This window comes from Strix uralensis, chromosome 1, assembly GCF_047716275.1.
Source record: "Strix uralensis isolate ZFMK-TIS-50842 chromosome 1, bStrUra1, whole genome shotgun sequence".
Classification (NCBI taxonomy): domain Eukaryota; kingdom Metazoa; phylum Chordata; class Aves; order Strigiformes; family Strigidae; genus Strix; species Strix uralensis.
Window position 1 is genome coordinate 146826429 of NC_133972.1, and position 25809 is coordinate 146852237.

At 36.3% G+C, this 25809-nt stretch overlaps 1 protein-coding gene across 4 annotated transcripts; it reads right to left on the minus strand.

Annotated features, from left to right (window-relative positions):
• Positions 1–832: 832 nt before the first annotated feature.
• NBN (nibrin) lies at positions 833–25592 on the minus strand. Of its 4 annotated transcripts, none has more exons than XM_074884167.1 (16): positions 25318–25592; positions 23641–23750; positions 22341–22486; positions 20830–20989; positions 20298–20401; positions 16188–16305; positions 15716–15906; positions 14553–14653; positions 12196–12337; positions 11495–11758; positions 10739–11210; positions 7992–8063; positions 6402–6557; positions 5397–5510; positions 4319–4368; positions 833–1027 (listed from the first exon to the last, which is right to left on the minus strand). In XM_074884167.1, exons 1-16 carry the CDS (start codon positions 25346–25348, stop codon positions 997–999), a joined length of 2262 nt encoding a protein of 753 aa, XP_074740268.1. In that variant the 5' UTR covers positions 25349–25592; the 3' UTR covers positions 833–996. The 4 variants fall into 4 exon arrangements, with proteins under 4 accessions (XP_074740268.1, XP_074740259.1, XP_074740279.1 ...); XM_074884158.1 differs by having other exon boundaries at positions 23617–23750; XM_074884178.1 differs by lacking the exons at positions 23641–23750; positions 25318–25592 and adding an exon at positions 22837–23526.
• Between the last annotated feature and the right edge of the window lie 217 nt (positions 25593–25809).

A 25809-nucleotide genomic window follows, 5' to 3' on the forward strand; every position in this document is an offset into this window, starting at 1 on the left:
CCCCCTCTAACTTGAGTCTCATTACAAATAAAACCAATTACACAACATCATTATATCAGAATTTACACTCTGAGGAATGTACAAGGTTATTTCTCACTACAGGAAAGTACACAGACTCTCATGATCTGATGGTTCTCATCATGCAGCTTTTGGGCTTTCTGTATACATCTTTTGTTCTTAAACAGCCAAATGCAGCGCTCTTCTATTTACAAAGGAAAGGAAATATTCAGAGAAAGAAACTGCACTTGCCTCTCTCTCCCTTCCACAGAAACCAAAATTAAAATGCTTGTTGCTGCTGCAAAATTTTTTGGTATGTTTTTCTGAGTTTGTAAGAGTGTTTCTAGCCTAACTGTAGGCTGTTCAAACAAATATTGAAGATTTGAAGACATAATAGGGCAAAAATCACTGAATTTTAGAATTTAAACATTTGATTCAAATCTGCCATCACACAAAATTGGTGGCTGATTAAAAATAATGTCACCAACTTCAAAAATAGGAAGAAGCTTGACCTTATCAATATTAAATACTTCTTATTTACTCAGATACAAATTTAAAGTTTGGTCTAACTTATTTATGAAGTCTTCAAAAACCTTCACCTAGAGACAAAATTGTCAATATACAAAAATCTAATTAACAAAGCCTTTCTGAGAAGAATAAAGCCTGATGCTAACTTCCTTTCTTTCCCAAAAATAGCACTGATAAGCAAATATTAGAAATAAACAGCCTAAAATTAAATCCTAAGTATCTACGGTATTTTACTGAGCATTAATCTGAAGCAAATAATGTTAAGGTCTCGAAAATGTGCAATCTGTAAGTATCAAGCAGTGACAGAAACTTTTCTTTTTCTTTAATAAAGACAAGACTTAAAAACAAGTCTTACAATAATTGACAGCTCAAATGGTCATATGCAGGTATATATTATACCCTGTAACCAGCAAACCTAAGGAACAGAAAGCAGATTTTTGCTAGAGAATCACTGTAAATTCAGGTTACAATTTATCTTCTCCTCTTCACATTAGGATCATATCTGCAACAAAAAAGAAAATTTGGTAACTTTGAATATCATTGAGTTTTACTTGTGACAATGTGATGTAAATATCTTTATTACATATTCATAACAAGGGATTGGTCAGTGTTCAGTCCCTTCCCTGACTGCACTTCTTAATTAACTACAGTTGCTACAATTTGACTGAAGGATGCATAAGCCCGAACCTGTTCATGAACTAGAGATCACCTCTACTAAAATTTTCACTGACCTCTCAGCTACTTAAAATCTTTAAATCTGATGCATGAGCAAGTTTCTCCAAGCCTTTAATGTCCCAAAATTAAGTTCCTTACTAAAAATAAAAACCAAACAAAAATAACAAAAGGGGAGAAAGGAGGAAGGGGTACTGTATATTCACAGAAACGTACAAATTTGGCCATGACTCATTCACACAAAACCCTTCTGCTGCTTTCTTCTCCCACATAAAGTAGTTCCTTGCCTTACCTTCCCCTTTACACAGCTTCTGATCAACTTTTAGTAATTTAGATCTACTTTTTGAATATACTAATCTACTACACACACTGATCAGGTACTAAATACCTCATTTACTGCAATGTACTCTGCTTGACACTGAGATCCCTTGGCCTTCTCTTTCTCTCCATTTGTGCTTCATCTCTCAAAATCCTGTGTCACTTCTTTGAAATTCTGATGTGTTTTGTATTCATGCATGAATAACTTATGGAAACAACTGAACGATCAGGCAGTTTTACTTCCACTAATTCTGCTCTCATTCATCAAGACTTTTTTTGCTTAGACAGGAAAATGTGACAACTTGTGAGCCAAATTACATCACCACATAACTAGAAAGGTATTAGAAGTCACTGCTGTTGCTATACAACTCAGACTTCTGGCAAAAATGAAAAGTGTACCCTTTGAAAGGAATGCTCTATCATTAACTGTTAATTAACAGAGCAAGCTGTTAATGCAGTAAGATTTCTGAATGGCTCCTACACACGTTCATGTTGATATGCGGTATCATGCTTCTTTGATAATGATTTGGACAAAAACATTCTTCTTCATCACACACATTTTTCTACCTAAATGCACATTTTTTTTAGTCAAATGCATGGCAGGTGAGAAGTCAAACTGTGGTTGCTTGTTTCTTCAAATAAAAACTAAGAAAATAATTAAATCTTTGCTAAACAAAATGAGATCCTTGTATTAAATCTCAAAGCATTTATTTTAATTTATTGCTATACTGTTGTAACACATTAGTTCTGCCATTTAAGTATGTCCTGGACACCAAATTGTATTTTTTGGGGTGGTGGGGGGGGTGGTGATAAGCACATAGGAGAAGGGGATGATACATGATGGAAAACTGCTATCAGAACACCAACACCTTCAACCCTGTCTGTGACTGTCTATGGAGATGCTGACACTGACAGTCACGAACATCTTTTTATGTAATCTCCCCCACCTCAACTCCAGCCATTTTCCATGTTAAATGAAGCCTGGATGATGTTTTCCAGACAGAAGGAAATAAAACATTATCAGAGGAAGGAAACTGTACAGTGCTCGTGGCCTGAAATGGAAGGAGGACTACAGAGATTCCACTACTGTGAGTGAATGCACAAAGAAACAAAAGACCTTGCTGGGAACAAGGAGTGAAGGATACAAAGGGCTATTACTGAACATAATCCATTTATCTGTAGTCTTAAAAAATATTATGATATGACTTCCCTTCCTCCTCTACCTCAGTATGCACTCAGCAGCAGTTGACGGCACAGCTTTTCCTTCTAGCCCATCTTTACCTTGGAGTACTGCATGACTCTTTCTAATGGCATCTTCAAATCCAATTTTCACAGGAAATTGCAGCTGTTAACATTAGCGTTATGCCAAGTAGTTTTACTCAGGATTAAGGACAAAATTAGAAGTATGTTATAAACTGCTGAGCATTAAATTGTGTGTGTGTTAATATTCTTGACTGTGGAAACTTCTAAGTACAACTATCCTAAATAAATCGGAGTTGAGGTAAAAACTTTTCTAAGCACAAATGCATGCAAATTATCCAAGTTTCCACTGCTGTGTTTTGAAAGGCTAAAATTAATCAAAGATCTTTTGAACCAGTTAATATTCTAGCACAGCAATCAAGCTGCACCATGTTTTTATAAATGTCTTTGTAACTGACATATTTAAAGGCTGTATTGCAGATGTAAAAACTGGATAAAGTGGCAAACTTGGCTTAGAACTTTTTTTATTTAGAAAGAGGTTATAAATCATTAAATTAGGATTACAGTTGAAAGTAACTGGACAGGAAATCAGCTGAATAGGATGATTCTCTCTTTCAAAAGAGAGATTAGAGAAAGCAGGAGACAACTGAAGTGAGGGTTACTAAAAGAAAACTGCTGAAACAGACTGTGTTTTAGAGGCAAATGTAAGGAGTTATGGCAAAAATGGCAAAAAGCCAAGGTGAACCTGGACCTACCAAACAAATCTCTCAAACTCCTGTGACATAAGCACTGATTAAGACAGTATTAATAACTCTACTACACTGTCAAGAGCATAGAATGATCGGTGTAAAAATGCCTCTTCTCCTCCGTCTGAAAACTATAAAGATGGTAAGGCATTGAGGGAGTTTAAGAAATGAAAAAAAGGTAGGGGCTATTCACTGTGAATGGGTTTGAAAGCTGTTTGAAGTCTCAAAGATAAGGGACACAGAGGGGCCATACTGAAGGATTTACTTAGGTTTTTTTTTTTTAATTTTTGTTTTAAATTCTGAGAATCATTACTTCAAAGATCAAAAAAAAAAAAAAAAAAAAGAAAGCAGTCCTGCCAATTACTTTTTCACAGAAATACTATTCTGCTGCTTTAGCTCCCTCAAGTGACTCAGCACAGGGACAGACAAGTGCCATGGCCAGAATGAAAAAGTGGCAGAGCCCATCACTTCTTTGCAGTTCAGATGACTGACTTGATTATAAGATCAAAACACTTAATAGGCTCTAGCAAACACTAATGGTGGAAAGCCTGACACCAGAATCTCTTTGAGCCTTTATGAACGAACAAGCTTGTGCATATGAGCCAGGAAATAGCAACCTTCTTTGTTTGAGAATGTTCCTATTAAAAAAATTTCAGAAAGACTGAATGACATTGTAAGTTTAAGGCATAAAAAATTTGAGAGAAGTTGTTGAGTCATTTTGGGTATATTCCATACATGGGAATACATGGAATTTTGAAAATAATAGTCAAAGTAGTCATTCACAGAACTGGAATTTGTCCAAAAAAAGATGTGATGGAGAAATACACATTTTTCAAGTTCAAATGTAAAACTCTTACCTAAAGAGATCATCAGCAAGTGATTCCTCTCTTGCATATCGGTTCTGTTCCTGAGGAAATAAGTTTATTCAATATTTGATGTTAAGGATGAAGCTAATGAACAACACAGAAAAACAATATATTCCTGCACTAACCCCGTTTTTTCTGAAGAAGTATGTTTTCTCTAAGTACTCCATTCAGTGCATATTCACATTAGACAATATATTTCACTACTCAAGTTTGGCTATTGCTACCAACTAATGGAATGGAGTAGTTTGTGCAAGATATAAATTTTGGTCAGAAATGTGGTTTTTGCTTTTTAAGGCATCATTATAGAAATAGGAAAATTTTTATCTGATTATTGGTGCATAAAGAGAATTTTAATTGGCATTATCCAGGGATTAAAAAAAATGAGATAATCAAAGTGTTGATGTAACAGGATCTCGATCAGGCTGTGGAAACATTATGACTCATCAGCAAGTATTTTTACAGAAACTTGGAAAATGAAAGTGCTAGAGAACTGCTGTGATAAAATACTATATTTTTTTTAGAACTTTTACATACAAAGGTGAAGATTTTTTACAATAGAAAAAATATTAGATTTATTCTTACTATATCTCTTCAATATACTCCAAGAGAATTTTACTCAGGTATTTTCTATTCTGTTCAAGAACAGAGTATCAATTGTACTGTATAACACATTGAACATAGCTAACCATATGGAAGGAAGTTCTTCCCAGCTGCCTATCACATTTTTAGAAGTTGCAAATTTCCATAACGTTTATTTTGTTTATAAAAAAAAAAAAAAAAAATCACTCTCTTTTAGGTTACTGATTTTGCTTTAAATCAGTATTTCTGATTATATGAAGGTTGCATGTAAAATGAATTCAAGTAATCAGTAAAAACATAAGCCATAACACTGACCTCTGACTTTCATTAACTTTTCTAATGTGTATGTTCCTATAAGCATGTGTGGACAGCTAATTGGTTGAAGTTTTATTTCAAAAATAAAATTCTGAAGTATTTCAGCAATGACCGCAGGTTGCTATGACCACTTACATAAGTTTTGTTCGATCATCTTTAAGAAATAATTCCTTACCTCCATTTCTTGCCTTAACCAGTCTTCTAGCTCTGAATTCTTTTTAGCATGGTGAGCAATCAAATCTGATCCTCCAATAATGTATGGAAGTTGTCCTGCCCCTGGATAAGCTACCTGTTGGACAATAAATTCTCACAATTACAATACAAGGCAAGCACACCGCAAGTAAAAGGTCTGTTTCAACAAATTCAGAAAGTCTATTCAGGTATCACAGAAGTCAGTTGGTCAGTCTGTCTTCCTTTGAATAACATTTATCAGAGATATTTAGAAGAGCATGAAGTGAAAAAAGCATTTACAGAAACCTATTAACTCCCTCCTTTTAACAAAAGAAACAAAAAAAATAGCTGACAAGTTACATATGCTACATAAGTCTGATAGTACATTAAATGGAGTTTCAAAACCTTATAAACTGATTTTTACTGACAGATTCTATTTAATTATCAGAATGCATAAGCATTCTGTAAAAGATTTACAAAATGGTGGAAAAGAAATTTAAAATGTTATCTAGAAGTGAGAGCATAATCCCAGAAAGTTGGAAGTTGCATTATGTGACTCACACTCTCTACATAATATTTTATTGAAATGCATTTCTAGCAGTCTTAAACTGTATATATATTTTTTTTATTTTTAGTATGAGCTGAAGTGGTATTTTTACATTGAACACTAAGAATCTTCTTGAAATTATCTTTTGGACCCAAACAAGTCAAATTGTTCGCTTTTGGAGGTACAACCAGAAGTTACAACTTATTCCAAGTAACAGCTTGGAGTAGAGAGTACAAGTATCTGAATAATCAAGCAGGAAGTAAGACTTTGTCAGCCTGGTACTTCTTCAGTCAATTAGCAAAAATATCTGTCAACAGTATAATACGGTATTTAAATTGTTTCTTTCTGTAGTTACTATCAATTAAAAAAAATCTTTCATAACATATTTCTACAATTTTAAGGCAATATTTTCTAGTATTTTTAAATAGTGCCATCTTGTGACCATTTCAACCACACACTAACCTTTTTGAACATTTTGAAATTTTTCTTTCCCCCGTAGCTGGTATTTCCAGTAAGCTGACTGTTCTGCCTTGGACGGCTGACAACCAACGATCTAAACTCAGTCAACAGAAGTCTGCTAGGAAGATTGCTGGAGTCATCTTGCAGTTTGTTGTGGTTCTTATGTGGGAAGAAAAAGGAAGGAGCAGTTCAAGTGTATAAACAGACATACAGCATATCTGAAAGTATAAACTTTAGAGAAGGGAATTATCATGAGCACAGCTGAGGCAAAATTAGGATTACAAAGGGTGAGGGGAAGCAGCACCAGTGCTAGAAGCCAAGAAGATGGATGTACTTCTCAGTCTCTTTATGTACTACCTATAGAGCTGAGAGCTCAGTAAATTTTTTTCTCTCATATTTACATCTGTTGAAAAGACAGGATCATTAAAAACTGCAGTAATAATAATGAAGTCAGTGTACCTCATTTCACTACGATTTTACTTCAAGATAAAACTTCAAGTAAGAAATTTTTTTTTTTTTTCTTCCCCAATTTAGCTAATATTCAAGAATTACTTCTCTCCACCTCGCCTCTTCACCTGGACTAATTTAATCAAGTATGCTTAGTCTACTGGGAACTCCAGCTAATTCCATGGAATACAAAGTTGAACATCTTCAGCAAAATTCTAGCCTACAGATGTATCATTCAGGCCAACTTTAGGGCTGTAAACTGGATGTGACCAATGAAGCAGCTTCTTGTACATGAGAATGCTCATATGCCAGCAAGTTTGCATGCACACGTTTCTGCCTGGGGCTAGATCTATGTGGATTAAAAAAGATGTCTGAGTGCAGGACAAGTTCACAAGTAATGTTAAACTATCTTCATGGACAGCTCCAGGCCAGATGAAGTACAGTTATTTTATAGCAAAGTCCGCTAACCTGAGCTGATCCTGCACTTTGGTATACCTGCACAGCATTCCCTATTCTTGGACTGTTTTCTATTCATACGTGAAAAGGTTTTATTCTTGCTCCTTGTTAACTGGCTACTTCATCTCTTCAGAATCATTCCATTTCTGTTTCATTTAGCCTAGTCTGCTTTTTCTCTGTCTCACTGCCATTCCCAGCAATTCTCCCCTCCTTCCATCACTCATCTCACTTATAACAAAGTTAGCATGCTGTTCACAATCAGTGTATGTTACATCTATTTTCTCAATAGTCCATCTCTTCTATTCTAGTTGTGATCTCCTTAGAGCAGACAAGGAGATTAGGTTCTTGTCTGGTCTTTAAGCAATAACCTAACAAAAACATCAGTACAAGTATTAAACACGTTGAAGTCTTAATACAATTACATTAGGTTTCTGTAGTTTTGGTCACCTTCAGTATCCATCCAAATCCCACTACAATAGCATGCAGATGAACTACAGTTCGTTCTGTCTTTTCACAGTCAATAAGTTGGACTGTACTATTCAAATTTACACATGATTATTTTAAGGAGTACAATCTTCAGAACCTCCTTTACTCTGAATAGGATCCACAAATGTTCTTAAAAGCAAAATTTTGATGCATTTTCCTAGTGCTTCTCATGCTGTTCAAGCTTACAATTAACAGGTTACTTACCGAGACTGGCAACTCTTGCTTGATATCACTTCTCATTTCTGAAGTTAGAACTGATCCAAGTTCCTTTTCTTTCTATTTGATTAGAAATTATTTAAATTTAAAATGTAACACTGAAATTAACTGCAAATTTCATTACATAAAATTGTTTTCTGTTTTTTTACAGTGGAATAAGCATTTTCAAATCAATATAAATAGAAAAGAAGCTGCACTGTACTTCCGCATTTTTGTGATTTTATGTACACTGTAACAAACGTTGGTTTTCTTTCTATTAAAAAAAAATCACTAATAGTTTCTCACTTTTTTTCTTATACCAGTAGCAAGTTTTGTCCATGTGTATAATCTTCAAAGTCCTGCCAGGTTCTGGAAAATATCGTAAAATCTTTTGATATAAAGAGCAGCATTTTCAATTTCATATGTTTAGAGTACATGTGTGCAGAAAGGACATTTCATTACTAGGATTGGGAAGTATTCTGCAGGTTGCTTTCCTCTGATAGTTTAAAACCAGATTTCATAGAATCATAGAATACCAGGTTGGAAGGGACCTCAAGGATCTGGTCCGACCTTCCTTGGCAAAAGCACGGTCTAGACAAGATGATCCAGCACCTTGTCCAGCTGAATCTTAAAAGCGTCCAGTGTTGGGGAACCCACCGCTTCCTTGGGGAGATTATTGCAGTGTCTGGTTGTTCTCATTGTGAAAAACTTTCCTTGTGTCCAATCAGAATCTCCCCAGGAGAAACTTGTACACATTACCCCTCTTCTTTTCCGTGTGACTCCTTGTAAAAAGGGAGTCTCCATCTTCTTTGTAGCCATCCTTTAAATACTGGAACATAGTGATAAGGTCTCCCCTAAGCCTTCTTTTCTCAAGGCTGAACAAACCCAGTTCTCGCAGCCTTTCCCCATATGGCAGGCTTCCCAGTCCTCTGATCACCTTTGTAGCCCTTCTCTGGACTCTCTCCAGCCTGTCCACGTATTTTTTTTTGCACAGCAGGGACCAAAACTGAACACAGTGTTCCAGGTGTGGCCTGACAAGCACTGAGTAGAGTGGGATAATGACTTCTTTATCTCTGCTGGTGATGCCATTGTTGATGCAAACCAGCATTCTGTTGGCTTACTTTGTGCTGTTGCAGCACACTGCCATTCATAAATTATTTTCAGTGGTTGGGGAAAAAAAAAAAAAAATCAGATCAGCTTTATGCACCTTGTAGATTTTGAGTCAATTACTCACATTCTCTGTCTTGCCAGATACACAAGGTGAATCTATACTTGAAGAAAACGGGTAACATAAATATGCCTGTGGAGCTTTATCAAGAAATCTCTTTCCTATTCCACTAGAAATATAATTTAGATTAATAAAATAGATCATTATTAAACTATTAGAAGACTTTTTGTCAGCAAAATCTTTAAGTGCACACCTGATAAAATAACAGTTTACTTATACATACAAATTTGTTTTCCTTGATGATCCTGACAAGCAGATAGACTAAAAAAACTTCTCAGGCCGTAACAAAATTCAAAAGACTATTCCAAGCAGCCATTTTAGTCTCTCAGTACAGTCAGACCTGACAGAAAGTACCTTCTCTCTTTATACTATAAAGAAACAAAGATTCTGTACAAAAATTTAAGTGTCTTACAATTTGCCTGTTAGTAACACCAAAAAAAACAGCATTATAATAAAGTTCAAAATTCACACTTTGCCAGAAGCAAGCTCCAGTAAAGTATCAAGAGAAGAATGTTAAGCTGGTCTGAGCTAAGAATGAACAGACAATTACTAAGTCTCATGTGATCCAAGGTATCTTGTAAATTCCAGTTACTCAATCATACATTCAAACTTTATTATTACAACATTTAAACACTACCTGCACTATATAAGAACTGAATGAACAGTAAGCTTTAATATATTTTTTTTTTAAATAAACAAAAATTAAACCTGTTCTTTCTCTCATTCCCCTCTGCATTGTTGGTAGTCTGCGTTGCTAGAGCTCTCAACATTTGTTTTCCTCCACAAACCTGCTTTTGTTTTTTTTCAATGAAGTGGCTACTGTTTACTCACAATACATTCTTTTCTTATTTTCTCTTAGAAAACTGCCTTATTCTCAAAAATAGATACAGAGAAATAATCAAGAAAACTAATCACAAGCTGTGTTTTGGTTTTGTTTGTTTTGGTTGGATTTTTGCTGGGTTTTTTTCTTTTTAAGAGGACATTAGTGATTTGAATTGCCTCATATAAGCATACCAATAATCTTTCACATGACATCTAGAGATTCTGACTTGAAAGACATTGGACACTACTGTGTATTCAACATAAGAGGTGAACTAAATGTTTCTTCAGAAAATTCATTATGCAAAAATAAAATCATTATTATTTTAGTATAAATATCAACATTATAATTAACACAACAACATAAAATATGAGAAGTTTTTCTTGGACCAGGGATATATTCTGCTGTTCTACCTACAGTACTTCAAGCAAAAAGAGAGGAAAACTTTTAGAATACAAGCAGCTTTCAGTTCATAAAGAAACAATGTCCTGAAAAATGAAAAAACATTTAGATAGGTGTAACTGCAGTGTTCACATGTAATAAATACATCATGTCAATTTTAAGATGAGAGTGATTTGAGAGGTTTAAGCAAACAAATTTTATAAAGCCACCTGCACGCAGGTAGCCTCATCCTTAAAGGAGTTACCTGCATCCTTCTAACACAGTTGTAAATGTCAAGGTTAGGCACATGAGAAGAATATAACTTACCAATATTTTATTCTTCTCTCTCTGCTTTACATTTACTTCTTGAATCCAGCTTTCTTTGGCTTCCAAACACCTTTTTTTTGGTGCATTTCCTTGAGCCTCCTGGTCATGATCTGCCATTTGATCTTCCCAGTCTAGGTCTCTGCTTCCAAACACAATTTCTAGTGCCTCTGTATCTTCAGATAAATCATCTAACTCCTTTCTCTTCTTTGGTGCACGCTTTTCACTAGAAGTGGTTTTAGTGTCTGTTTTATCACTTGCTAATTTGCCAGTTTCCCTCATAAGCTTTATACCCGTGTCTTCTAATGCAACATTTGGGTTTGGGTCCAGGATGTTATTTTCCTTTTGATGCTGTTCCACGTCACTGTTCCATACTGATGAAGCTGTGGGTTCAGTGAACTTGGAAACAGGCGATGACCTTTCCTCCAGTTTTGATAGTTTGGGTACAGATGTTTCTTCTTCTTCAGTTCTTTCCCTTAGCCAGAAAGTAATTACGAAAGAAAGAAATTACAAAAGCGTTTTTGAGTATGACTAGCTGCATCTGCAACATAACAGCTTCCTGGGGTTTTAGTGACTGCACTGTGAAATTTGAATGTAAGTAGCCTTGAGGAAAAGCCTGCCATTCTAGGAAGCTGATCTAAAAATCACCTTTTTAAGTATGTTTGAATTAAACGTACATCCCTTGAGTTAAAATTATTTTCCAGAAACAGCACCCACATAACAATAAGGGAAGTAATGTCAAGAAAAATTTCAACATACCTTTTTCTAGCTACCTGGAAGTAATTTGTAATTGAGTTAGACTGGTAACGTGAAGCACACTCACTAGGTTTACCAGCTTCTGAAATTTTAGATGGCGAGACAGGATGACTTTTTTGACTAAACACAGATGTTCTGTTCACTCTAGGTATCGATGTTCCTGTATTTACACTGTCACTTGTGCTTGGGTTTTTCTTTATGGAGGTTGTATCCTGGAAAGCCATTTTCCCTCGTCTATCCATCTGGGGAGTATTCTCTATCTCCATACTACATTAAGGAGAAAAAATATTAAGTAGTCACACAAGAAGTTATCACGGACATACACTGTAGAATACCACTTTTTTAAAAAGCTGTATCTGTACTTTGAAAATACTTATAAACAATGTAGGTGTGCTAAAAACAAATTGTAAAATCCACTATGATAAATCTATTTTTATAATTGTGAAATGGCTTGAAAATTTGTAACAGTCAAGGTGGTCAAATCAGATATACAGTATCTAATATTTGTATCTGAAAGAGTCATGTAAGTCCTATGTGATATTTTCTGTTATCTACCACTCACAAGCAGAAATGTGACAGCAATTTACTAAGTGCCATTTCTAACATGGTGTATCTTTGTCCACAGCAATGATACAGTTCCTCTGTCACAAAAGATTGCTTTACTTGCAAGTATTAACTTAGAAACTATTTCCATGAATACTTACCATGTCTGCTCTTCTATTTCTGTATCAGCTACATATACTGTGCTGTTGTCTGCAGCAGCTGGCATTATGGTTTCATCCACAGACAAACTCTGAGAAATGGCTCGCCCTACAACAGCTGATGCAGGAGTACTTTTAGTTACAGCTGCAAGATCAACACAAGAGAAGAATTAAAAGGTTAATATCAAATCTGTGTTTCTTTGCATGTGTTATCACACATTGGTAGCTGATCAGGTGAGATTTTTGTAAAATGGTCTTAAAGCACTTTTAATCAAAAAAATAAGCAGATTTATTAATTAAAAAAACCTGAAAGAAACCGTTCTAAAGGACCATATTCTGAGATTCAGTTTTAGTTAAATATTCCACTAAATTAAGTCATGGAATTTTGCTCAAATAAAAATGAAGCATAATGGGAATTCATATATTAATATGGACATGATATAATTAATAAATCATGCAATATATATTTTATGCAAAACTGTCAGAGCACAAAATTCCTTACATTTACTGCTTTATGATGATCTCTAACATGATTATTATATTTGGGATTATTTCTACTAATACAGAACCAATATTTGCTATCAAAAAACCTTAGAATGAATGTCTTCTACAGCCAATTTTTCATTAAGGATTGCCTTAAAACATCGTTTGCTGCTCTCTAGTTGCTTGCATTATTTCTCTGTAGAACAGAAAGAGGAGTATATACAACATCTTTTACACTGTCTGCCCTTTCAACTTGTCCTTGTCTTCATATACTTAAGTCTTCTCCAAGTCAAAGGATACTAACATTTACTAACATCTGTCTCATCGTCCTTCTAGATACATTTTTTTAAATTACTACTCATATCTCAGCCTTTTACATTCTTCCTGCATCTCATTCTGATTGAGACTGTGACGACAGTATTATCCTTTCACATAACCTATTCTTTATGAATTCATTCATTCGTTTTTTCCTACCACTGTAACCTGTAGAGGAAAAACTCATAGACACATCTAGGTCTCCTCCTTGAGCAACTACATCTTATATATGTTTCTATTTGTTGTTCTGAGACAAGATCAGAGAAAGAAGTCTTGTTTACAATCCCTTTGATTTCCAACACATACATAGAAGTTTTCTTGTAACTCCCAAACAATAGTTTTTGTTCTCTCATAGCAAATAAACTGTTAGCATAGCTACCTTTAAAAGCCTGATATACAGTCCATTTACACAATTCAATCAGACAATTTTTATCCAATTGAACTGCTCAGACTGGAAACAAGGATCAGCAGTTCTGATTTATTCAGATGTCTGCAGGGTCAGTATCTTTAAATTTAACCTGAGAATTAATTTATTTTGTATTGTTTTCTAAACTGGATAGACAACAGATCATATACAAGTTATTCATACATGAATACCAGTCAACCAAAACATTTTTCAGGCCTCTGCCAGTACTGCACATATATCCTTCTCACTTCAAAATGCATTTTTGAGTAAGTAATGTTCCCATGTGTACAGACAGATTTATGGGGTTTTTGTTTGATTTTTAAAAAACTTGTAGGATTTGCTACCCAATACAACATTTTCTAGAATAGAATAGAACTTAAAAATTTTACATGTAACTCTCACAATTTTATAGAAACAAAAATATATACTAACAATTCTGGAAGAGGCATGAAAAAAAATTAGACAAACAAAAACTCTGTCTCTCTAAGATTTTTATTACTACCATATTAGCAAATTCAAGTTAAGTTTCAAGTTGAGACTTGGGGTGTCCACCCTCAAACTATTACTTCAGGAAATGTGGCCATCATGTCTCACTATTTTTACTTCTTATATCAAGATTATATTTGGTTTTGAACTGGGTGGAGGGTGGTTGAATTTTCCTAAAGCAAATTCCTTTTCGTGCAAAAAAAAGAAAGCCTTTACAAATTAATTCAATTCTTATTCTCTCAAGATCTAACATTCGTCTTTTGCCTCCTTTTTACTCCAGTCTTTTCATAAAAGATAGAATAGCATGGAATTCAAGCTACCACATACATATTAATTCAGTGGCCACTAAAAATGTGAACTTCAGAAGACTGTTTTAAAATATCTTTCCTCTAAAGATCAATGTACTATATGTCTGCTTTTTACACTAATTTTAGATTGGCTACTTCTTTATTTACATCTAAGAGTCTTATGATTTTCATTGCAGTTTATCACAAGACCATTAAAAAACCAATTACCTCTTCAGACTTGTATACATTGTTCATACAGCACCATTCTATTTTAGTGATCTTGCAAAACAAAACAAAAGAAGATGAGTAGTTGATGCCCCTATACAAAATGAAATACTGCCTCTTTAATGCTGTTAACTTACTACTACCCTTCTTCCAATTACCTTTGTTACCAAGCTGCTTTTGAGGGTTGCAGTATTTTTCCGTGGACATGAAGATAACTGCCAATCCAATTTCTGCCTCAGGAATAGCCCTGAGATCCTTGCTATTAATACACAAATAAAACAAAAGTTTCTCAATACATATTCAAAGGTGAATAGACAAATGGACACAGATACAACAAAGTACAAAATGTTCCATTCCTTCTTTCAAAAACCATCAGTCTACACTACAATTTTTCACAATACAGTAAATCAGCATAATTATCCATCATTATACCCATGTCCTACACGTACAAACTTCCGCCTTTCCTGCTGCTGTATCCACTGTCTAGTCCCATTGATCTGGACAACGCATGTCTCTCTCTCTGATTTCTGGGAATTTAACCAACTGTGCTCTACCTCCAATTCAAAAATGTGTGTGAATGGAAAAGTGACTTGAAAGATTTGAGCACTTCTGCAGGTCAGTTAGGCACACACCCCCCCCCCCCCTCTTCTGTACTACAGCCATGAGAAGATCTTGAGTACAGTTTTCTCTATTTAGCAGGAAAATTCAGGGAAAGTAGGGTTATGTACTAGGTTAAGGATTGGGGTTTTGTTTTCTTTCATTGTTTTAATAAAATGGCATAATGAAAATCCTAACATCTATAAAATATGCAGTCTGGCCTCTCAAACAAAACCTACCACCGAAACAAAAACTGATTTTCATTAAATAGAAGCTGCTCTTCAGAAACATTGTATGCAAATTAGACAGCAATGAACCACATGACCTCAAGGCGCCATCTCATCTGTTTTTCATGAAATATGTATATTTATTGAAAAATCATAGATTATCTATTTTCCATTCTTAGAATATATTAATTAAATAGTAGAGGAAAACACACTTGCTGTCTGTAACTTCAAAGCAGCTTCATAACAATGAATTTTTGTAGAATTCAATCCTCCAAAAAAGAAAAAACAAAAAAACCCATCAAATCCTCACAGAACTGCCAAGTCCTTTCTTTCCTGCTTCAAGAAATTTTAGTTACTATGCTAAACACTTAAAGCAATGAAGAAAATACCCACTTTATAAGCATCGTACTGCTTAAATACGTATGCAAACACCATGACTAAATCTCTGCAGAAATTCTGGAATTACCCTACCACTGTACAAGAGAACAGTGCTGCACCTTTGCAAGACAGTCAGAATGGAATCAGTCCAGTTTCTCATGGAGTCAGATCCTGGGATCTGAGAGTTTGTCAACCCCACATCAACAACACAAACTTCAGGAGAAACTAGTAAAGATGTTTCTTTTCTTCCTTCTGTCAGCAACTTTGCTTCTCCTCCTCCAAGAGTAACTGCTGGACCCAGTTTCTTGTGCTAAAAAGAGAATGCAAGTTCAAAAAAAATTAAAATGTTAAAATACAGTCAGTTTAGAAGTCTCAGCATAATGAACTATCAGCATAGCGCTTAAGAGTGATGCACTAATGCAGATGTGATGTGTTCTGTTTCTCGCCCTGTATTTCATCTTGCTTAGGCCATTATATTGTAAGAAGATAAATACACAGAAATCCTTCTTTCCTGATGAACCCAGAATTCACAAGAATGGAATCCGCGCTTAGCTACCCCTGCAACATTTTTGCAATGTAAAGTATGATTACCTGCTTGGCAGTTAGAAATACGAAAGTTTTTCCACTGAATATTTTTTTCCTTTCGTGATGCTCAGACAAATCCAGTTTTTCAGTGCCAATGGAAGGCTCATCAACTGGAGGATAAAAGCTGCAAGAACACAAAATTAAAGTTAAAAAATTCAGATTTACCTATCAGCACCCACTCATAGTCCTTTCTGGTTTAGAGTAAAGCTTTGAAGTTAAAACACTGCATTTCTCTGTTAAAACTATATAAATATTTTTTCAAGAGATTGTTAAGAAGAAACAGTCTCTAATTTCTCAACATCTAAGTCAAGACCAAGACTTTCTACTTCAGTAACTAAGAGGACAACACTTTTAGGAATGTATTCAACCTAATCACTTTAATCATCTGCTGTACACATATCCACATTCTCCACTAATAGTTACAAATGAGACTGCAATCTCATTCTGTACTTACTCTAGCTAATAGTAAAACTCCACACAAAATTAGTCATCTTGCTTCCTCTACCCTTCAGGTGGTGAGAGCCATCCCTCCTTCTCTTCTATTCGATCAAGAAATTGTGTATCATCACACTACATGACAGCCTACTAACATGACAGAAAATAAGTATACTTTTCTTGCTGGTGGGATAGAGAACTGAACAGATTAACCCTGCAGATTCTCAATTGTTTTGTACAATACGAGTGACCAGGAGTTCAGCTGGGGAACATGGATATGCTTTTAATTTTTTTTTCTAATTTATGCAAAGATTAGCAGATTCTAAGCAAGAAACAGACTCTGTGAAATGCTGAAATTTAAGTTTCTGTAAAAAATGCACCATCTATAAAACATGAACATTCTTCAGACCCTGTGAACGTTCACATACAGCGGAACACAAGAATAAGCATGTAAATTTTCTACTGCATCCAAATATGTAATTCAATTATGATAGGCTAAAATATACTACATAATTACAGTTAATTTTAAATCATCTTTCTTCTCTTGTGTTCTTCACTATCAATTCCTAAAGCTTCATGTAAACAATGGAAATTAACCAGCCTGAAACCATCAGGTTTTGAAAACTGAGTATTTGATGTTTCAGCAACCTTTTCAAGTCTGTTTACAAAAATATTGTTGCATTGAAATTGAAATAGATAAATAAAGTCTACTATTTGTAAGAAATAGGGCAACTCAGATACTGAGTCCTGTAAAGACAGTTATTAACCTAAGATAAATACAGGGTACAAAGTCATCTTTAAAGACCAAAGGATAAGTAAAAAGGGAGAAACAGCAATTCCCATTACTTTGGAACTGGACTATAGTTTCTCTGTAAAGACATTTCAAGCTTCTGGTTTTTAATTTCAGCAGGGAACTCCAACTGATCATCTCCTCCTCAAAGAAACCTTTGATTTTCGTTTGAAACTCTTATCCAATGCTGATCTAAGCTCAAAACGCAACTTAGTTTTTTCCATCTTAGGATTCTGAAGTGCTCTTTGTACTCTCTCCCTATAAGCTTTGAACAGTAACACCATTATCCAGAAAAGACCCTCTACAGTCTTGAATCTTTCAATACACAGATTTTGATTCTTGGTGAGTTTCTGTTAAAGACTCTGTTACTTTCCTACTTCTTCAAAGCCCTGCACTATTTACACTGGACTGCTGTAATAAAACATGTTAGTGAAATCTTCAGTTATTGTTCTTCCTTGCATAGGTTATCAGAGAGTACCAGAGGTAATACACTTCAATATAAAAAGTCTCAAGTAAGAAGCCCCACATTCATATGCAAACTGCAGGTTTGCAATTCTGTGAAGTCTTGGTATAAACAAAAAGTTTTAAATTTTTTGAACTTCAAGATTGTTATTTCCCTAAGACTTTTTTGGGATCAGTTCTACAGTAGTAATCAAGATTTAATTAACAGTGTGGCCCTGTGTTACCACATCAATACACTTTTCTTATATCCAAACTAGTATTGCCTCAAGTTGTTTAGTGTCTTGCAGATGTACCAGCTCGGGTCAGCTCTAGCTACAATGCACAATGTAGAAATTCCCTGTGAAAATTAAAACTATTTTTGGAAATTGAATGCAAACAGCTGCTAAGTAAATTTCCAAGATCTTGCCACAAGCTACATCTTAAAAAAATCACCTATTTAAAATACTGTAATTATTTTAAATAGAGATCTGCATATTTCACCAGCTGTCTTATTTAGCTTGATGCACAACTCTCTCTTTGAAAGCTACATAATGGATATACTGCTAGTGACACTAACGTTTAGTCAGCTCCATTCCTCTGAGGGTCTTAATAGTTAGCAAAAATATTTAAGAAAGGGAAACATATCCATCTGGTTCTATTTTATGGAGCACCTAACAGCCGAATTATACTGTTACTCCTATATTAAAAGGAATGGACAACAAGCATCCTGGTTTCGAGAGCCCAAGCCACTGTTTGTTCGTTACTGTAAGAGACAGTAACAGCAGTCTGACAGCTAGATAACATTAGATCAAGCAAATCTCAGATTGCACAACCAATTGCTAGCTTTTTATGGCTTGTGCTACCTGTACTAAGGAAAAAAAAATCCACCCGAAAACCTTACGTCCAATATTTCAGAGAGGACTCTAAATAGTTTGTTTACTCATGTCCTTATAAAACAATGTAGAAGGAAAAGTTACAATTCATGAAGATTCCCCCTTCCTTCTGAAACTGAAGACCAGATGAGCTTTAAACCACTCACAGATGACTGATTTGTCATATTACATAAACCCATGCAAATGTAAAACAGCATCTAGAAACTAAAGAGTATTTGCTACCAATTGCTCCAGATTGGCACTCGTATTGTTCTAGGAAGGTACTGTCACATTCTGTGAAATACATTTTACCACGTGGCAAGTGCAGCTTATTGTAAATCCTCTGCAGCTTTGCTTCCATCACCATGTGTACACCACTGAGGTTTGTTTACTTGCCCTTCCCCCCCCCCCCCCCCCCCGGTTCTTTAAATTATTCTATCAGTGGCTATCATCAGACCCACTAAAGAAAATAAATTGTTATGTCCTAACACATATGTGTGTATGTATATCCATACATATGTAAAACCAACAGTGACTTCTATTCTTCTTCACCACTTATCTCCCCCAACTCAAGTGTCTGGTGTCCAGCATACACTTGGTTAAAACAATACAGGCAGAAAAATCATAGTGTCTTGAATGCATTTAAAGTAATTTCACAAATGTTTCCTCCCTCTTAACTGGCATTAAAAGTTCAACATATTATTTTTCAAATGCCATGTACTCTTAGAATTTCCATTCATTGTGTATTACATTTCACAGTACCTTCCAAAGCATGCAAAGAATAGAAATGATTAAAAAAACCACAACAGGTACACATGCAGTTTACCTTCTAAAAACACACAATTGACATTTCTCACCTGCATAAATCATGTGTTCGTACAAAAAAACCCCAAACAAAACCACAACTGTTTCCCTTTTCAAGGTAAAAATAGTAGCAATACACGTTCAGATGAAATTCCTGCATACAATAACGAGATTATTTTACACTTTTCTACACAGAGTAAATAATCAAATGGCCTATTCTGCAGTACTTATTTATTCCAAAGTAAGAATTCCCTTTTCAAGTTAATTTAACCATGAAAACAATGAGTATTTTGTTTTTATATAGTGAAGACCAATGCACATTAGTTTCCCTGATATTTCAGGGAACTTATAGTCAGGCTAACTCTGTTTTGACCAAAGTTTACAATAAACTCAGTAACTAGCTGCGTACTGGGAAAATATGTCTACATAATGAACAAGCTTGATATAATTTATTTTATAAAAATATAATTTTAATGTATCAACACCCAGAAGAGTTTAAATGTTCCTTCAAACATATCAACAAAAAAAGTCTTTATTTAGAGCTAGTAACATCACTAACCACATAGTCAATTCCAAGAGCTCGTTTTACTACTCTAGGGATGACAGGAAGAAAATTGCCTGAATATTAAAATGTGTGTCATATTAAGCATTCTTCCACAAATAAAGTTACTATAAATCACATATTCTGTCAAACATGATCAGTTAAACGTATAGTTATTTGATAATCTAACTCCCATAACTTTAATTCTGTGACACTGAAAACACAATACTTACCTTTCATGATTTGGCAACTGTTGCCTGGACTGAATAGCTTTGATTAATTCAACAAAAAACTCTGGTTTTGTAATTGGTCGACCACAAATCAAAGCACATATAGTCTGAAAAGACAGAAAATATATATTTAGTGTATAGAAAAAGTTCAGCTAGAATATGGTTCAACTGACATTAGCTTTTTAAGATCTTAGATGTGGAAAATGTCACCAAAAAAAATAGAACTATTCTGAATTTTGCTACCAAAAACCGGGATAGTTTTGCTTCTAACAGCCTAACTTCTAATTGCTGTCTTCACCAAAGTTATGAAAATGTACAAGGCAACTGATAGAAATCAGTAACAGTCTTCAAAATTGACTTTCTTCATTTTCTTTCCCTCCAACCTCCCATCAACATATGCCTCTTTCTAAACTTGGAAAAGGAAGAGTTGACTTCATAGCTTTGTAGAGGAAAATCTTGAGCAGGTCTAGAATTTAATTCATATTTGTGGGAAAACTGCAAAGCAATGCCATCAACGTGCAAAAGCTCAACATACCTTAACAGTAACTTTTACTGATACCATTACAAGGTGAGTACACTCTTTTGTCCATTCATTCACTACAAGGCCTCCAAGCTGCTGGATGGTTTGATTTAAAGCAGTTTTCTGAGCTACATCTAAACATGATGAGCAGACGACCAAAGGTTCACACTCTACTCTGCAAAGAACGAGTAAAAGAGAATTGCTTTAGTTATTTCAGCCAATCATTACAATGAACAGAGCTGACTTATTATGTTTGTGTCTCAGGGAAATCTTAACTGAATGACAAAGAAAAAAAGACCCATACTTTTACCTAAATCAAAGACTGTGCTTTAAAATTTCCTGAAGAAAGTAAATACTGATTTTTATTCAGAAAAAATAACAACATTTTGACTTGATGTCTGAAATATTTCTAAGGACTTTTGGGTCTTTCACAGACATCACATAGAATTAATGTTTTAAGAATACTGCAAACTCAGGGAATATCAGAAGAAATTGAGTGTGTACTTCCAAAGGGAAAAGTCTGCTCAACAGAACTGTCCATGAACAGATTAGTATTTGAAAAATAAGTATCTAAAAAGCAAGTTCAAGTAAATTTTTCCTAACACTGCCGTTACCCTTGACCATAAGCCTATTTATATTTGTGGTTCTTCCATATGGAATTACAGCATACCAAATTCCATGATTTGATTTTGTTTAATCTAAGAAAGAAACTTAAATAAGCTTTCTGGTACAACAGTCATGATGTATCTGGTCTTACAGCAAGATTCCTGTACCACATTTTGGATATGTTTACCTAAAATATCAAAAATCATTTATTGTAGTAAGTGAAGAAGAATGCTTTTTTTTCTGTCAAATACCACCAACAGCAGTAACAAAACCAAGTCAAATTTTAAGGAACAAAGCCATCTTCTCGCTGCTTTAATGCTGATTTTAATGGTCATTAGAATTTGTTCTATTTACCTGTCACTTCAAGGAGTGCTTCATGTATTCAAACAGATAGCACTGGCTACCATGTTAAATCTGAAAAATCAGCAAGTTGGGTTCACTAAAGAGAACGCAGTCATACATCACAGCAACAAGCATTCAATGACTAGGGATGCACAAAGTATCCTCCAGCTATGACAGTTCTTTTCTCATTACATTATCAACAGCTAACAAGAGCTCAGACAAGCTCTCTCCCTACCCTAAACTCTTCCTTCTTTAGAACATGTACATTTTAGGATTTTGTTCATTGCCTAAGATAGCCTGAAAACACTCGCTGTATGTGATACAACATCTTCTAAAATGCCAATGCTTCACTATGAACAATTTTAATCTCTTAGTGTCAAAATAAATTATATAATAAAAATATGTAATGGAAAACTATTGCAGAAGCAGGTGTGGAACACAGGCAAAATACTACTCATCTCCTTTGCTTTCTAAAAATTCATCACTGCTGTATCACTTGCTGAGTTTTATGATGTGCTAAAACACTCTTTCCAAAAACTGCAATGTTCTACTTGGTATTTTATAATTAAAGCACTTACCTAAACTTGCTCTCAAAGACTCCAAAGTTGATTCTGTCACCAGACTGCAAAGACACTGAAGTGCCATTGAGTTTTGATCCATTAACAAAGGTACCATATTTAGATGTATCTGTTACTGTTAATATAGGGACTGAGAGAGACTGGCTCTGAAAATAAACATAAATAAGCCATTATAATTTATCTGAATGAAACAGCTTTATCAGAAACAGGTTACTATCATTATGGATCAAAGCAGTAGATAAATAAGAAAAAGGCCACAAAATACCATCCTAAAGAAGGACTTTGGACAGCAAGGCTGGCTATGTGTAATTATTCATCTTCTGGTTTTCACTGTCAAGGAATGAGAGAAAACATACACATTTGTAGCATCAGAACTTTTGTGTTTCTTATACTCAGTCTTTTTGGAGGATGTGCAAGGCAATCACTCACTGGCCCAAAGCCTCTGCTAGTGCGATTCAGCAAGGCTCCGAGAGTTATTATTGATGCTTTTACCTACCACTGAGCTCTGGCATAGGTGCCCAAGCCACATTCCCTCACTTCCTTCCACAAACACTGCTAGTCTTCGACAAGCTGCAGGGCATGGTGACACCAGTATGTCTTGAGAAGAGGTTAGACACTGTCATAGTTCCCAAATGGTTCACAAGACAACGAGAACACTGTCAGCCTGCTTTTATGAAATTTTGCTACATAGTTACACACTATTTGCAGACTTAAAAGGAAAAAAAGAAAATGTACTTCATTTCAAATTCTATATACAGTTACATAAATGAAATTCCCGCTGACTGGCTTCAAAATGTCTGTAAACATTGCAACACATAAGTGACAGTAAATTGCCGCTTGCTAATTCTCCTTGGGACATTTTTAGCTTCAGTCCCCTAAGCAAACACAGAATTAATGACGTGGAATGAAACACAAACCAAGCCCGCAGTGAGACCACTGAAGCACTTTCCAGAACCAAGACTTAAAACTTGCCTATGTAATGAAATTTAATTGCATAATTTTTGTTATGGTTATTTTAATTCAAATTCCTAGTGAATCTTCACTCTGGGATAAAAGGGAGCTTGGATCAATAGAATTACACCACTAAATTTCTCAACACATGAAAGCAACTCTGAATTAAAAAAAAAAAAAGTCAAGATTAAGACAAGACAGGTGATCAATGGTTCTACTCCAAGCATAAAACACCAGTGAGAGTGAAACAAGAGTATGAATGGTAATGGCAGACTGAATTACCCATACAGTGTACTGATAATGTGGTAAAATGATGGCTACTTACAGAGGTTGTTTCAGGACGACTTACTGTCAGAACGGCATGACTTCGACTGATGGACTGATCATCCTGAATTAAAATTGCACAGTTTTTGCGTCCAACAACATATTCTGTACCACTTAAAAGCCGATATGGCTCTCCTGAAAAAAAAAACAAAAAACCAAAAAAACAGGGACAGAAAAATAGCAATTTACAAAAAACTCCAAAATACCCAAAGCACTTAAGAAACATTCAGAAGTTTGTAGTATATCTGAAACTCAACTTTGTCATGTATCATTTATTAGGCTGACTAGAATTATGTATTTATAGACAAAACCTCTTTCTTCCCCTCTCTTGCCTTGCCCATTACAAAAGGATACACTTTATGATAAAGCAGTTACAAAAGTGGCAGCACACATTTTTCAAGAACAATATATTTTTACTAATTCTTTGTTTCTCAACTTTTCTCTTGTATTATTCCAAACCACAAGTTTTAAGGGTAATTTTTCGAGGATACATAATTTATTCACATAACTTAAGAGGTTTAGAGGAAAATGTCCTCTTAATGAATGTAAGATCATCTGCAATGTAAATTAAACATGCTTAATGAGTTCAGTCTCCAACCCATGCTTTAGTTCATTCTTGGTATCAGTCATCTACACCACATGGTGCTTTCCAGTGAATGGCTTGACTACATCCAAAAGGTGTGTGCTACCCACTGGTCAACAGAACCAGAAATGTTTCTTGATGAAAACGAATAACTACAGATTAAATTCTACTTATCAACTGTGGACAAACAACCTTTCAAATATGAACTGTGCAAAAATTAACATCCTAAATACAATGGTGATACCCAGAGTTTTGGCTCTTGCTCAAGAGTTTTCCAGGCAGTAAGAGATAACTCAGCTAATTTCAATAGGCTTGGGTACTGTTGCCACTCGGAGATAAATCAAACATCCAAAATTCACTCTCAGTGAACTAGGAAATAAAGAGCTGATACAGTTGTGATAGGACTGCTCATTATACAGAGAAAAAACATTGACGTCAAGAAGAAATTTGTATACAATACCCACTATCAATGTATCAAAGCTCCTATGGATAAGGAAACTGATGAATAAAGGTACAGTGGCAATTCAATTTCAAAACTCTGCATCCAAGAAACAACATGATGTCTTAAGTTTAACACTTGGTCATCGAAACACCAACATAATATTTTCTGAAAGGAAAGACTCCCGAGATTGACTTCTGCCTCAGAGCTCAACTCCTCTGGTATTCTGAAGCAGCACTCTGTGACCTGCTTCACCGGCTGTAGCAGCAGCAGCACCTAAAGACACCCTACATGCGTTCGCAAAGCAAAAAGCTCTATTAAATTTAACAGGAGCTGTGGCCTGCAGTGCTCAACGGGAAAACGGAGGCTCCGCCGTGGACGAGCGCCCAGATGACGAGGACTTCTGCCAGCACTGGCCCCCACCGGACCAACGCCGCTCTGCCCGAGGCGCACGGACGAGAAAGCCCGACTAGAGACCCCCGTGGAAGCCGAAACGCCGGCTCCCGGCGCGGTACCGCTCGGCACACGAAGGGAACGGCCGGGCCCGCAGGCTCCGGCCTCCCCCCCCCGCAGGCGCTCACGGGCCGCCAGCCCGAGGCCAGGCACCGGCCCCCGCCCCGGGGATTCGCGCAGGCTGGGGCGGAAAAGGGCCGGCGGCAGAGGGCCTGGCGTTCCCTCACCTTTTCCTGCGGCGGGCACCAGCCTCCACATCCTAGAGGCCGCCTGGGGCGCCTCAGGGCAGGGGGGGCGGCGGCTCGGCCCAGCACCCCGCGACGAGCCGGGGTAGGGCCAGGAAGGGACGAGAAAACCCCTCGCTCGCTGCTGCCGGAACCGCCGCGTCCCTGCGACACCCGGGCCGCGACCGCGCAGTGGGAGGGGAGGGGATGGGAAGGGAAGGGAAGGGTGACGCCCGGGTACCGCGGCCGGGCAGCCGCGGCCCAGCACGCATGCGCGGCGCGGAGGGGCGGGCCCGGCGCCAGCCGGCCTCGAGGAGGTCCCCGGGCTCTCCAACCCTTGATGGCAACTGTTGGTCTCCCCGTTCGCGGCCCGGGACGCCGCTTCAGCCCTCGGGAGCTGCCGGTCCCTCCCGCCCCGTGACAGCTTTGGGCGGGACTGTCAGGCCAAGGCTGAACTGAGGCGGAGCTCCTGGGCCCAGGGGCAGGGTGTCGGTG